The sequence below is a fragment of the Symphalangus syndactylus genome, chromosome 11, assembly GCF_028878055.3.
Source record: "Symphalangus syndactylus isolate Jambi chromosome 11, NHGRI_mSymSyn1-v2.1_pri, whole genome shotgun sequence".
In the NCBI taxonomy this organism is placed as follows: Eukaryota; Metazoa; Chordata; class Mammalia; order Primates; family Hylobatidae; genus Symphalangus; species Symphalangus syndactylus.
In genome coordinates this window covers 81,947,776-81,963,408 of record NC_072433.2, presented here as the reverse complement: position 1 = coordinate 81,963,408, position 15,633 = coordinate 81,947,776, and the positions used below count along the sequence as shown (strand labels likewise).

Sequence of the window (15,633 nt, the reverse complement as noted above, 5' to 3'; positions counted from 1 at the left end):
GTATTTAGGTATTTATTTTTGAGATGGGGTCTTACTCTTGTCACCCAGGCTGGAGTGCAGTGATGCAATCTTGGCTCACTGCAACTTCTGCCTCCAAGGCTCAAGCAAACCTCCTACTTCAGCCTCCCAAGCAGCTGGGACCACAGGTACCCACTATGATGCCAGCTAATTTTTTGTATTTTTGGTAGACATGGGGTTTCACCATGTTGCCCAGTCTGGTCTCCAACTCCAGAGCTCAAGCCATCTGCCCCGTTGGCCTCCCAGAGTGCTGGGATTACAGGTGTGAGCCACCGCATCCAGCCCATGGTATGGTTTCGATTGTAAAAAAACGTCATACTCTAGAGAAAATTTACCCAAGCATTCAATTTTAAAAACAAGACATCTCATTAAAAATGGTCTGTACTATACAAAAGAAAGAGCAAAATAAAAAATAAAATTTACATTAGAAAGTATTATCCAACTATACACACATGTAGTTTTTTTTTTTTTTTTGAGATGGAGTCTCGCTCTGTCGCCCAGGCTGGAGTGCAGTGGCGCGATCTCGGCTCACTGCAAGCTCCGCCTCCCAGGTTCACGCCATTCTCCTGCCTCAGCCTCTCCGAGTAGCTGGGACTACAGGCGCCCGCCACCACGCCCGGCTAATTTTTTTTTGTATTTTTAGTAGAGACGGGGTTTCACCGTGGTCTCGATCTCCTGACCTCGTGATCCGCCCGCCTCGGCCTCCCAAAGTGCTGGGATTACAAGCGTGAGCCACCACGCCCGGCCCACACGTGTAGTTTTAAAGATTTTTTCATTTTAAGAAATAGTCTTTTCCAGTTTCCTTTTCTTATTCATCACATTCAGGCAAAACAAAATTCACTGAATACCTTGATTATTAACTCAGATTTCTTTGTATATGCATGTACAAATACATTTACTGTGAACCAAAGTTAACTGGAATATTAACTATGAATATTACACCAGATTGACTCAAGATTTTTTCTTAAAACATGTAGTATTATGTATCTAGATTATATTAGAGAACAGCCAAAAAATAAAAAAGAAAGCTATAGCTTAGCTTACGAAGCTTTACCTGATCTCTATTATATATGTGCCTTCTTAAGGTACTTTTTATTTTTTCATGTTCAACATCTTTCTTGCAATTGCTTTCTTTTTCTTTCTTGCGTTTTCTCCTCAAAGTATAACTCCTTTGAGTATCTTCACCTTTTTTCTTAATTTCCTTCTACATGTATTTAGACCACAATTAAATCTCAACATCAAGGACATATGTTACAAAATCCAAATAAACTCAGGAGTGACTTTCATACAAGTATAGCACATTAAAAAATGAAGAAGTACGGCCGGGCACGGTGGCTCACGCCTGTAATCTCTGCACTTTGGAAGGCCAAGACTGGCAGATCACCTGAGGTCGGGAGTTAGAGACCAGCCTGACCAACGTGGAGAAATCCCGTTTCTACTAAAAATACAAAATTAGCCAGGTGTGGTGGCACATGCCTGTAATCCCAGCTACTTGGGAGGCTGAGGCAGGAGAATTGTTTGAACCTGGAAGGCGGAGGTTGTGGTGAGCTGAGATTGCGCCATTGCACTCCAGCCTGAGCAACTAGAGTGAAACTCCATCTCAAAAAAATAAAAATAAAAATAAAGAAGTACGTACAACAGAAAATCTCATCCATTGACAGAGTAGGTGTACATTAGTAAAATATTTTGAAAAAAGTTGGACACTGCCTAGTGCAGTTTAACATGCACAGTCCTTATGACCCAGCAAATCCATTCCTAGGAATATACCAACTAAGCTAGAGAAATTACTAAACATGTATCCCAAGAGGTATACAAGATATTGTTCATATCATTCATAGCAGAATTGTTCATAATTGCAAAAACTTAACAATCAAACACATAAACCAATAAAAAGAAGCCCAAAGGCTTATCAACAGTAAAATGGATAAAAGATATAATTGTGGCATAGTCAAACAATAAAATTTTATATACACCAGCAAAAGAAGTCTATAAACATAAACTATAAAATGTTCATGAATAGACAAAGCTAAACCATATCAGTTAGAGATACACACACAGCTGTTAAAACTATAATGAAAAATAAGAAAATAATTAACACAAATTCTAAGACAAAGATTACTTCTAGGTAAGAGGGAGAAAGGGGATGCATTAGAAAATGATACAGCAGGCTGGGTGCAGTGGCTCACGCCTGTAATCCAAGTACTTCGGGAGGCCGAGGTGGGCAGATTACAAGGTCAAGAGATCAAGACCATCCTGGCCAACATGGTGAAACCCAGTCTCTACTGAAAAAATTACAAAAATTAGCTGGGCGTGTGCCTGTAGTCCCAGCTACTCGGGAGGCTGAGGCAGGAGAATTGCTTGAACCCAGGAGGCAGAGGTTGCAGTGAGCTGAGATTATGCCACTGCATTCCAGCCTGGTAACAGAGCGAGACTCCATCTCAAAAAAAAAAAAAAAAAAGAAAAAAGAAAATAATACAGCAGGTCTTAAAAACTGGTAATGCTCTATTTCTTAATCTAGCTATTGGATACATAACTCATTTTTATATATTTTTTAAAAGCTAAAGAAAACTGTTCTATAAACACTATGTATATTAAAAATAAATAAATTATTTTTGATTTGGAAAGTTGTACCTGATTCTCATATATATGCCTTCCAAAGGTATTTCTCATTTTAACAAATTTCAAATCTTTACTGGAACCACTGAATTTTTCTTTTTGGTGATGTTGAGTCAAAATAGAACCAGCATTAACATCTTCATCATGATTTTGCATTTCTTTCTGCATGTTTGTAAACGTAATTTAGTTAAGTCTGTGGATTAAATATAGCCTTAACACAATCAACACGAGTCACAAAAGAAAAACCCATCCAGGAACGTAGGTTTTATAAAATATACATACAAGGTTAAATAGAGTAAAGAGTCCTCTGAATTATGTAAGATAAAGCAGAACATAATTGTTTTCAGTTCACAAAGCTTTATAGTACATTAACATATATGCTTTAGTTTACCTATGTGCTGAATTCTGATTAATATTACAAATCATGTTGTTTAATCATTATACCAAAATAGCCATTGTTAAAAAAGGATATTTCTACTTGAATTTTACATACATAATTTGAGTCCTAAAAAGAACTCAAGACATATATACAGTCATGCACTGCATAACGATGGGGATATGTTTTGAGAAGTACATCATTAGGTGATTTCGTCATTGTGCGAACATCAAGAGTCTACCTACACAAACCTAGATGGTATAGTCTACTGCACACCTAGTCTATATGGTATGGCCTATCGCTGCTAAGTTATAAATCTTTATGACATGTTACAGTATTAAATGCTGTAGGCAACTGCAACACAATGCTGAGTATTAGTGTATCTAAACATAGAAAGGATACAGTAAAAATATGGTATTATAATCTAATGAGACCACTGTCATATATGGGGTCCATTGTTGACCAAAACATCATTATGTGTACATGACTGTAGATATATTTTAATGATTTCCATTTATCTTACAAAATTTCTATTTTATTCTTTTGCCATGTTTATTCAAAACAAAATTTATTTTAATAACTCCAACTTCATTTTACATTCCTTTCTATATGTAAAAATACTATATACTGTGGTTTACAACGTATATTTCACAAGAGGCACATCAACTCAAGCTTCTCATTAAAATATGCACATGTAGTAAATTACAAAAAGTAGTCTTCTAAGTCACATAAATATCAACATACACTGGAAAAGTCAGAAAAAAATGCAAAAATATTTTCAGTTTGGAAAGTTCTAGCAAATCTTGCCATATACAATTTCTTAAGAACTATGTAATCCCAGCACTTTGGGAGGCCGAGGCGGGCGGATCACGAGGTCAGGAGATCGAGACCATTCTGGCTAACACGGTGAAACCCGTCTCTACTAACAAAATACAAAAAATTAGCCGGGCGCAATGGCGGGCGCCTGTAGTCCCAGCTACTCGGGAGGCTGAGGCAGAAGAATGGTGTGAACCCGGGAGGCAGAGCTTGCAGTGAGCCGAGATAGTGCCACTGCAGTCCAGCCTGGGCGAAAGAGCGAGACTCTGTCTCAAAAAAAAAAAAAAAAAAAAGTGTTCCAAATTATTCCTAGAATTCTCTTTCAAAAATACTTGACAGATATGGGAAAAAAAAAATTATTTTGAATTTCTTCCTAGTTATACATAAAACTTTTAGTTTAGACTAATAATTATCAATTTAATAATTTGATAAATTAACCAAACAGACTGCTTTATAAAACACAATATGAAAGTCAACATAACTGAACATTAGCTCTTTTAGAGCAGAACTAATAATGTCCTTTTTGTGGTTGCTACTGCTGTTTGAAAAGTTGTACTTGACAGCCACCATATACATGCTTTCTTGAGGTACTTTTTATTGCTCCAAGTTCAAAGTCCTTCCTGTTTTATTGTTTTACAAGTTAATCAAAATAGACTTCATTTGTGTATTTTTAAATTTTGTTCTACATAAATACTTGAATTTACATGAATTATAAATATATATTGTGCTCTCAGGTAAGAAAAATGCTTTATAAGACACACGATGTTACCTAAACATACAGTTTTTAAGTAATTACCATGTGTTGAGAACACACTATGTATAAAGAACTCTGTATATTTCTATATGCATACAAACATTACTTCAACAAGAGTTAAAACAGAGACATAGGACAATTTCCTAACATGTTCAAGTCACAGACTATAAACACATGGCTCAAACACCAGCCTTCTGATTCCAAAATCTGTTTTTTCCACCATACTTTGCCTCTCAAACAATTCTATAAGAAACATCAGAAATGTATGTTTTTCAGCCTATAAAGTTTACCTGGGTTCTATACATGGTCTCTCTTAAGGCACCTTTCATTTCAAGAAATCCTGCATCTTTCCTTAAATCTTTGTTTTTTTCTTCATTGCCATGTTCAGTCCAAACAGAATTGGTTTGGGAATCTTCATCATTCTGAATTTCTTTCTGTATGTATGTAAAAATGGTTTAGGCAATCATCTAAGTGTATTTTCAATATTATGCACCTTTTATGGTACTCAACCTTAACTATAATACTTTGTTAGTCAAACAAGTAGGTAAAATGCACCCTCTTAAACCAAAGGATATTAAACACTGATAAAAATCTTTCAGGGAAAAAATCATGATAGTAAAGGTCCTGAATAATAAAGTGATTTCTGCATATCCCAAGAAAAGGTAATGCTTTGTTCATCTACTAACAACAAGTCGTTTTTATGAATAACCAAGAACAAAAATATTTTATCTAGCCCCTGTCCAAGCTAAAGTTACAATCTAGATTTTACAAATCATCAATTATAGACAGACTTCTTCTTGGATTATTTTTCAGTTTTTTCCTGGTAAGACTTCTCACTTGAAGTATACCCCTCACAGAGAGGAAAAGGTTACACAATACTCTTACTTGAATAGCAATAAACAACAACTATCTTAATGTAGCTCTATCTCAAACAACTAAATTTCTCTTGCCAAGGAACCCAAACTAAATTCATAAATCAACTTCCAATAATTATTTTAAAATTTATTGCATGTATACTTATACATATAATTCTTTAAGTTTAGTAATATAAATAGCTGGGAGTAAAAGTTCATGACATTCCCAAAATGTACTTAGGAGAGGCTGTTCAGCCTGGGCATGGTGGCTCATGCCTGTAATCCCAGAACTTCGGGAGGCCAAGGCGGGTGGATCACGAGGTCAGAAGACCAAGCCCATCCTGCCCAACATGGTGAAACCCCATCGCTACTAAAAATACAAATACTAGCCGGCCGTGGTGGCACATGCCTGTAGTCCTAGCTACTTGGGAGGCCGAGGCAGGAGAATTGCTTGAACTTGGGAGGCGGAGGCTGCAGTGAGACGAGATCACACCACTGCACTCCAGCCTGGGTAACAGAGTGAGACTCCGTCTAAAAAAAGAAAGGCTATTTTCAGAGATTCGCAATCTCTACCCAAAGAGACTGAAGAATCACAGTCTACCTAGGGAACAATTATAAAAAAAACAAAACGTGTTAAGGCCTATAACGTGATCTTTAGTTCCCTCTCACTCACACTTGGCTCCCTATGTTAAAATGAGGGCCGTCCTTTTAGCAGGCTGCAATCCTGAAACCACGGACTAATCCCTGAGAATAGCTGACTGAATTTCTTTTTCAGCAACTCAGAAAGGTGAAATTGAAAACTAAGAAAATAAAGACTTTTCTCCCTTCCTACTCCTGGGACCAAAGAATGTATCAACAACAATTTCTGTTAAGCGCAACTTGCAGGTGGGGGGAAATGAGTATCTGGCATTAAATTTTACGTGGTTGGCAATGGGAGGATAAATCCATAGGCTTAGGTCCTCAAAAAATGTCCAGAATACAGGATGAATTAATCCCATATACATTCTCGTTACGGAGAATGCAAGGGAACATACCACTATCATCAGCAACAAGGCAAGAAATAAACTGTTTCCTAATCCTGAATATATTTACTTACGTGTCCATTTCAGATGCTACATATGAATCTGTAAATTAAGATGTATGATACTAGTACCCTACATAAGTTAACTATTTAAAAATCACAACTTGATACAGAAGGTATAACATTTGAAAGTTTTGAAATTAAATAATCTTTTTTCTATACAGCTAAACAAATGATCCACATATATTTTTCTCTAAGCCACTAATACTTTGTCTAATTGGTGACTCTTACGAAATATAAAGAAATTATTTAACTATAAATAATCATTTTTATTCCCTATAAGTATCTTAGTGTCAACTTATGTACTAGGCAATGGGTTAGGTGTTTGTCTCCTTTTATAATCTGGGAAAGCCAGTCCAAAACTAGTATATTTTATAAAGTATAGTGCTATGCACTAAAGGATAACTAAAAGCCTGCTTAATCAGCTACTTATTCTATTATCTAGGAGTAGGGCAACACAGTTGTGCAATGAGAGTTGGCTTTTGATTCTGATATTTGACTTAGTTTCCTATCTTTGGCTAGGTGTAACTGATATGCTCTGGTCTCCAGGTCTTATTCCAATATTCAGCCAAAGCGTCTGTCACACAACTTGAATGAACTGATTAGACCAGATGCATAAGAAGAAGAGACAGATAAATCAAGAAAGGTAGTCCTTTGAGTGCTACTTGGTTCTTGACTTGTACTTATACCCTGATGCTTAAACAGTATTTCACAATCCTATGACTAGATATTTGTTTATGGTATCAATTACAGCATTTATTATTTTTTAACTACCTACAAAGAGACTGGAAATCTAATAATACTCAAAATGGGGAGACAAAAAGGATCTAGGAAAGGAAGATTTGAGGAAAGAAACCTTAAAATTTATTGAGTGGTTGGCTTTAAGTTTCTGCTCTGATACATGACAGCTGTGGGATCTTGGGCAAATTACTTACCCTCATTTTACCTCAAAATTTATCCCAAACAGTAAATGGAGTCATAATACATATCACACATGAACATGAGGTTTAAATATGACTAAGCATGTAAAATGCTTAACATACAGCCTGACCCATAATAATCACTCAGTAACTGTTACTCAAACAGTTCTTACAACCACCAAAGCAATGTAGTATTAGCTTCTACACACAAAGGGAGAAACTGAGGGACACAATAAATGACTTTCCTATGGTCACAGTGCTACATTATAAATCTGGACCACAAATTAGTTGATCTGGCTCAAAAAGTCTATGCTGTTTCTGTTATTCCTAATATATCCCATAAGACTGCTGTAGTTCATTTTTCTTTCTTAAGTCAAGATAAGTTTTCAGTATTCCTAGGTAGCCTCTCATTTTTATGAAACCTTCCTTGGGCCAAACAATTGAGATATGTTAGTCATTTGTTCCTCTGTATTCCTGTACCTTGCACATAGTTTTACAAATGCACGATTCATATGAATTGCAAGTAACAGTGTCCACGCTTTTTCTCCACTGCTAAATACTAAGCATCTCAAAGTGTGATATATGGTCTTATTCATTTTCATATTCCTAGTGCATTGCATAATGCCTGGTACCGCAATGGTCTTCAATAAATATCTATAAACCTGAAATACACAGATTTCCAGTTCTGGTACTCAGAAGCTTTTCAAAAAGTAAAAGAGGGTTAAACAAAACTTTTTAAAGACAAGGTCTCACTCTGTTGCTCAGGCTGGAGTGCAGTGGCACAATCATAGTGCTAACTACAGCCTCAACATCCTGGGCTAAAGCAATCCTGCCTCAGCTTCAGAGTAGCTAGAACTATAGGTATGTGCCACCACATCCAGCAAATTTTTAAAATTTTTTGTAGACATGGAGTCTCGCTACGTTGCTTAGGCTGGTCTCAAATTCCTAGCTTCAAGTGATCCTCCTGCCTCAGCCTCCCAAAGTGCTTGGATTATAGAACCACCACGCCTGGCTTGTTACTATTAACTCAGTCATTTTACATGGCAGCTTTTCTTGGATGACACTTCAAGATCCATCTAATGAGGACTGGAATATGATCTATACTGAAGAAAAGCAAGACACTGAAATATGGTTAACTTTCTAATTTCTCTTCTTCTGTGATCAGAAGTGATCACAATATGCCTTCCTTATTTGGATTGGTTATGAACTCCCAGCTGTTTGATCCAGAACTTATAAAACAATGTATTCTAAAACCAAATATAAGTTGGAGATTATCTGCTATGTGGTTGATATACTATTGCTGCCCCCCACTATTTCAGCAGCCGGATATGAATGTTGTTAAGAATACTGCAAAATAGTATTGTAGATAATGCATGGTATATGTTGCACTTTAAGCATTATTTTCCAAGTAAAAAAGAAAATTAATATACCTTTACTAATCTAGTTAAGAACAACTTTTGTTCTGTTCATAATTAATACTACATTTAAACTATTCAGAGAGGTCTATCAGATAGTGTGCTTTTGGCTGCAAATAATAGAAAACCAACCCAAACTAACTTAAACAACATGGACATCAATTACCACACAGAAGAGCAATGTGATCTAATCGTAAAACAGGTTTCAGTGTTGTTTAATCCAGCAACTTAAGTAGCGCCAGGGTCTAGAGTCTATGTCTACACTCTGCTAACTACAGGGCTGGTTTCACCCTATGGCTAGTTCTTTTCATGGTTAACCAGTAGTATTTCAGGTTACATTCTTCTGTGTTCATAACTAGCAGGAGTCAGCCCGTCAGTGGCTTTCTTCTCATTATGAGAAAGCAACTTCCTAGAAGCTCTTACATACTTCTCTTCATGACCCATTGATCAGAACTGGTTCACATGCTCATTCCTAACTAATGACTGTCAAGGACAATGAGATTATCCACAGTCCGAGCAGACCCATTCCTTGAACTAAGGTCAAATTTCCAATATCCATTGCTGCTACTCATTAGGGAAAGGCAACTATATAATGATATATTACATGTAATTCTGGAAGACTCAAATATCCTTCACAAATTCTCTATTAACAAATATTGAATGAGAACCCATGTGCCAGGCTCTTTGTGAGGTGATCAGAATAAAACAGTGGAAAAGACAGACATGATGCCTGATTGACAAGGAGCTTTTGGTCTACATGGGGAAATAGACATTAACCAAATAATCAATTACTTAACTGTAATTGTAAGGAGTACCAAGCTAAATAATGCTATGAGAACATATAGGTGAACCTCACTGAGTAAGGGGATCAAGGAGGCTTCCCTGTAGAGTAACATTGTAACAGGAACCTCAAAGATGAGCAGAAGGCAGGAAAACCCACAGAGTGAAGGAGTAGTGAAGAATAACTTTTCAGGAGGAGAAAATATCTTTTGAGAAGACACTGAGTTAGGAGAAGCTTAGCTTATTTAAGACACTGGGAGAAGGAGTTTTCATATAGCATAGTGAGCATAGATAAGAGTGAAGCAGGATACAATTGAAATGACAGGAATCTTGTGGGAACTTGTAAGCCATATTAGAGCTTTAGGACTTTGTCCTAAGAGCAATGGGAAGCCACTGAAGGGTTTTACGTAGGTGAGTGACAGGATCAAAATTGTTTTAGAAAGAGCATTTTGATTGCTCTTTCTGAATGAACTAGAATATACTAAGGAAAAAGAATGAGTAACTAGGAAATTAGAGTAAAAAGGTAGAGTTACAGGAAGAGTAATCATAAGCCTATTCCAGGAGTGCTGAGGAAAGATGATAAACTCACTATGATGCTAGTACAGAAGTGCAGAGGAAAGATGGTAAACTCAGTGATGTTAGTACAGAAGGAGAGAAGTGGTTGGATTCAAAAAACATTTGAGATAAAATCAATAAGACTTAGTAGTTGACAGATGTGAGGAGTAAGGGAGAGAAAGATTTTAAGGGTAATTACCAGATCTCTGACATAAAGTATTAGATAAAACATAATGGTATCTACAAGACGGGAAACAATGAAGATGATTTTTCCTCTATCAAGGTCGTTTTTGGACATACTAAGGGTTCTCTTCTCCCCTGAGTGCTCTTAAAATTCTTCTTTGCTTATCTCCTGGACAGTTTCTTCTAGGGTTTGATGCCCATTCAAACAACTTGAGGAGCATTATCCACACCAAGTAAGGAGGAGGATGTAGGGGAATAGGACAGGACAGTATTTCTAAACCCTTAGAAATAGCTCTCTCTTTTCCAAAGGAAAAACAACCCCCAAATTCTCATACAATACTATATAATACTATATTCTACTATTTTATTTATACTGACATTAAAATACTTAATGTTAAACTTAACAAGTAAGCTTCTTTCAAATCTATAGGAAGTATTCATGAATATTTAAGTAATTGAGAGCCACTGCCTTTAAAAAGTGTCATTTAAATTACTATCAATATATTTTCAAAATTTAGAACACAACTTTAATATATATTTTACTATACTGGTATTTTATAAAATGAACACATGAAACAAAATAAAATGTTTACTATTTATTTTACTTACCTCCAAAAGAAAATCCCCTAGATACTGAATGGGATAAAATGGAGCCTTAAAGTTATCTTTTTCTTTCTCATCTTTAATTCTTGCATTACTGGCAATCACATGAGTTATTCCACTTGGTGAACTTCTTGGTAAAATAACATTTGCCTTTCCAGCCTCCAAAACTCTAAATAAAAATGTAAATGGTATAAAAGTATTAGAAAATTTGAGTTTCTTTAGTCAAATTATCTAAATTAATTATTTCTTAGGAGTACGAATGGACTTTTCCAATAGGGACTAATTTCTTTGGGCAATTGAGGATCACAGAGAACACGCCTGTAATTTCTTAAATTATCAATTGTTCAGAGCAGATATTTAAGAAATCATAGTAGTTTTTCTACCTATCCATTTCTTGATAAAGGAAAGGCTTTTAGGGACCAAGAATATTAAAGTATTCCCTAAGGAAAAGTCATGTCAATAAACCAAAAGAATAATGAAAGAAGTCTAAGGAAGCAGCTATCCTCAAAGGTAACGTACTCCCAAGAAAGTAATTCTGGACCATAAAATATGGAACCAGTTGCAAACACTCCTAAAAAGTTGGCTTTCAAAAAATTTTAGATTTGAACTACTTAAAAAAAAAATTAGCCTTGATCTATTTTAAGAAATACATTTTACAAAATAAAAAAATAAAATTAGAAAAAAACAAATGAAAAAATACATTTTACATTTAGACTAAGAAGACACACACAAGGGAGACAGACATACATCACAAAAGTTTCATGAAGTTCTGCTTCTGCTTAGGCTTTAGAAAGCCACAAGAGAGGCTACCACCTAACAGTAAGAAAAAGCCAAATAAACTACAAAATCCTAACTTTTATTGACCCCATCAGAAAACCGAGGTAACAAGTCAACCAAGTAAGGTGATTTCTGAAGAGGGATAAGCTCTTTTATGAAGACACTGGACAACCAAACTATTTCACTTTTGGCAGATCAAAGGAGCAACATAGTTCCCATAAAAACATGTAAAAATTAAGTAAAGTTTACAAAATTTAAGGGGCAAGTATAGTAGCATCACAGTTTAGAAAGTTGAAAGTCTGTGACATAAGGGAAACCTGTCCTCGCTAGCAAGCTCTTTGACACATGACTCCATTAAATGCTCATGAAAAAGACTGAAGGCAGGTTAAGAGAAATGCAGGGAGCTCTCCTTGACAGCATAAGTGGGCCAGTGGTGACTGGCTGCCATTAACGGATAGATACAAAACCAGGCCCACTTCTCCAGACCGTTCTCTCATATAAAGCAAAAGCCTCAAGACATTTGGGTAAGAATAAGACAGTCTTTTGCCCTCAGACCTAGGAAAAGATGCACTGCTTCTCTTGGAGGGGTGGAAATAAAACTTACCTGCCCTTAGGCAAGGGTTAGGAAAACCTGCTGCTGCCCAGCCTGGGAAAAATATCCACTGTTTCCGGATGAGGGATAGAAGCAAAAAACATCTTCCCTGAAGGAGCAGCAGGAATGTCACTTAGGTCCCAGATCTTGTATCAATACACAACAGAGATCTAATACTGGGGGGAGTGGCTGGAAACCCTCTTGCCCAGGCCATTGCCTACATGTACAAGGCAGAATTTAGCTGCCATGGAAGTCTGATACACAAATGCTGAGAAAGCCCCAAACCCAGGGTCCAATAGTACAGAAAATGTTTAAGGGTGAAGCTTGTCTAGCAAAACTGAGAATCTATCTACCCACACCCTCCACCTGAAGCTGAGTAACAACGGAGAAAGGAAGAGTATGAAAAGAGACACCTTCTATGACCTAGTAGTTTAAGGACTGTTGAAAGCTAGGGCAGAGCAAGAATAGTGATGAAAAACCCTCCAGCATTCCAGTCCAGTCCCCATAATAAGCACAAAGAAACTGGAGCCCACGGCTGTAAGCTGAAGTGATGCACTCATGGTGATTACAGAATTAACAATACTCAAATTCAGCTGTCTTGTCGTTTTCTGCTGCTATAACAGAATACTGAAGACTTGGCAATTTATAAGAAAAACAAGTTTTTATTCTTGGACTTTCAGAACTCCAAGAGCATCTGATGAGAACCTTCCTGCTGCATCATCCCATGAAGATAAGCAGAAGAGAAAGAGAGACCATGTGAGAAAGAGCTTACTTTTATAACCAAACCAGTCCCATGATAATGGCATTAATCCCTTCTTAAAGGCCCCACCTTCCAATACTGTCACAATGGCAATTAAATTTTAACATGAGTTTTGGTGGCGTGGGGCAGGTGGGGGGTGGTGGTGGGGGGAGGGAACAACATTCACCATAGCACTAGCTCAACAACTGACAAGATTAACCCAGTCACCCATACTAACCACCTTACAGAAGAGGTAGGCCTAATTTTTGGATATAAATATTCACATCAGCCTCTATCAATATTCTTGTACATGTGATATCTGGCATGCAATAAAAAAATATGCAACATACAAAATAGGCAAGAAGAAAACCAAACTACTGTTAAGAGAAAGGAATCAACAATATACACTGAAATATGACCCACATGTTGAAATTATCAGAAAACAACTTTAACATAACTGTGACTGATGTGTTAGAGGAACTAATGGAAAAAGTGGACAACATACTTGAAGAAATGAGGAATTCACTGGAGAGTTCAATAGAAATGGTAGAAATAAAAGGCATTATATCAAAGAATTTCTTCGACAAGCTCATCTGCAGACTGAACACAACTGAAAAAGGAATCACTGAATTTTAAGATTGGTCAATAGAATTATCCAGTAGTAATTTGTACTACGCATAACAGTTAGGCCCATCCATCTTAAGCAGCAATTCTACTTAATCTTGGGGTACAACCTGCAACCTTGTCCAACGGCAGATCTCAAATATTGGTAGTACCTAGCCAGGGAATACACCCTGAGCCTGGCCCAACTGGAGGCAACTGCAGTGCCTAGCCTGCAGCTCTGCCTGATTGCAGAGCTCAGCCAGTGGTTTTATCTAAGCAGAGCCCAGCCAGCACAATCCCCTCTCCAAAATCAATGCAAAGGTAGCAACCCAGCCATACAGAGTACCAGAAAGCAAGCTCTACCTGCTTGGAGTCATTACTAGCCCACACAGAATCACAAGCAGTGATCTCCCAGTGATCACTAAACAATGAAATTCTATCCCTGCCAAGGAACACCTGAAAGACGTGGCTGTCTCCACAAATGAGGAGACCAATGCAAAAACTCGAAGATTACAAAGAATCAGGGCACCTTCAAAGAAATTAACACAGCTCCAACAATGGGCCCTAAAGGAATGGTGATCTATAGATCTACGGAATGACAGACAAAGAATAATCCCTTTAAAGAAGTTGAGGCCAGGCATAGTGGCCCACGCCTGTAATCCCGGCACTTTGGGAGGCCAAGGTAGGTGGATCACTTAAGGTCAGCAGTTTAAGACCAACCTGGCCAACATGGCAAAACTCCATCTTCACTAAAAATACAAAAAAATTAGCCAGGCGTGGTGGCAGGTGCCTGTAATCCCAGCTACTCGGGAGGCTGAGGCAGGGGATTCGCTTGAACCCAGGAGGAAGAGGTTGCAGTGAGCCAAGATTGTGCCACTGCACTCCAGCCTGGGTGACAGGGTGAGGTTCCATCTCAAAAAAAAAAAAAAAAAAAAATCAGTAAAATACAAGAACATACAGATTAAAAATTAAATAAAATATGGAAAACAATACATGAACAAAACAAGAAGTCTGACAAAGAAATAAAAAGAATAAACAAAAACAAAATAGAAATTTTGGAGATGAAGAATATAATTGCTAAAGTGAAAAATGCAACAGAAGGCTTCAACAACAGCAGGCTTAATCAAACAGAGGAAAGAATCAGTGAGTTCAAAGACAGAACGTTTGAAATTTTCCAGTCAGCGAAGCAAAAAACCCAAAGGATGAAGAAAGCCTATGGGAATTATGACACCTAATAACTGTACAAAATTAGTTCAGCAGAAGAGAGAGGAAAGGGACCAGAAAGCATATTTATGGAAATAATGGCTGAAAACTTCTGAAATCTGGGAAAAGATGGCCACATCCAGGGACAAGAAGCATCGTGGTTTCTAATCAAATTTAACCCGAAGGAGTATACCAAGGTATATAATAATCAAATTATCAAAAATCAAAGACAAATAAAAAATTCTGAAAGCAGCAGGAGATAAGAAACATATCACATACAAGAGTCTGAACGTAATTACCAGTGGATTTGAAAGCAGAAACACTTCAAGTCAGGAAAGAGGGCTACGATATACTCAAAGTGATAAAGGAAAATAACTGCCAATACCTTACTTACCTGGCTAAACTGTTCTTCGGAAATAAGGGAGAAATTAAAAATTTCCCAAACAAAAACTAAAGTAGTTTATCATGATAATGGCTGCCTGATAGGAATTATGAAAGAAAGTTCTTTAAGCTATATCAAAAGGCCACTAATCAATAACATAAAACATACAGAAGTATAAAACTTAACAATCTAAGTAATGCAGAATCATATTCAGAATACTCTGGACTAAAATGGTGGTGTGTGAAGCAATTTTATCTCTAGTGCAGTGGTTAATAGACAAATCTATCAAAAGAACCATAGCTACAATTGTCAGGGGATACAAATTAGAAAATAATATAAATTTTGACATCAAAACATAAAATGGGG

The 15,633-nt window shown here is 36.9% G+C and overlaps 1 protein-coding gene across 12 annotated transcripts in view; it reads right to left on the bottom strand.

The window, feature by feature from the left end:
• SLF1 (SMC5-SMC6 complex localization factor 1) overlaps positions 1–15,633 on the bottom strand; it is a 92,710-nt gene that overhangs the window by 59,990 nt on the left and 17,087 nt on the right. For 6 of the 12 annotated variants that reach the window (XR_010114288.1, XR_010114289.1, XM_055233342.2 and 3 more), the window contains exons 5-8: positions 10,978–11,140; positions 4,871–5,014; positions 2,650–2,796; positions 1,073–1,222 (exon numbers count right to left, since the gene is read on the bottom strand). Coding sequence is in view for 10 of the 12 variants with exons in the window: in XM_055233342.2 (XP_055089317.1) it covers positions 1,073–1,222; positions 2,650–2,796; positions 4,871–5,014; positions 10,978–11,140 (604 nt within the window). In the remaining 2 variants the exon portion in view is untranslated. The remainder of the gene's footprint in view (positions 1–1,072; positions 1,223–2,649; positions 2,797–4,870; positions 5,015–10,977; positions 11,141–15,633) is intronic. The other 6 variants (XM_063612290.1, XM_063612292.1, XM_063612291.1 and 3 more) reach the window with 2 other exon arrangements.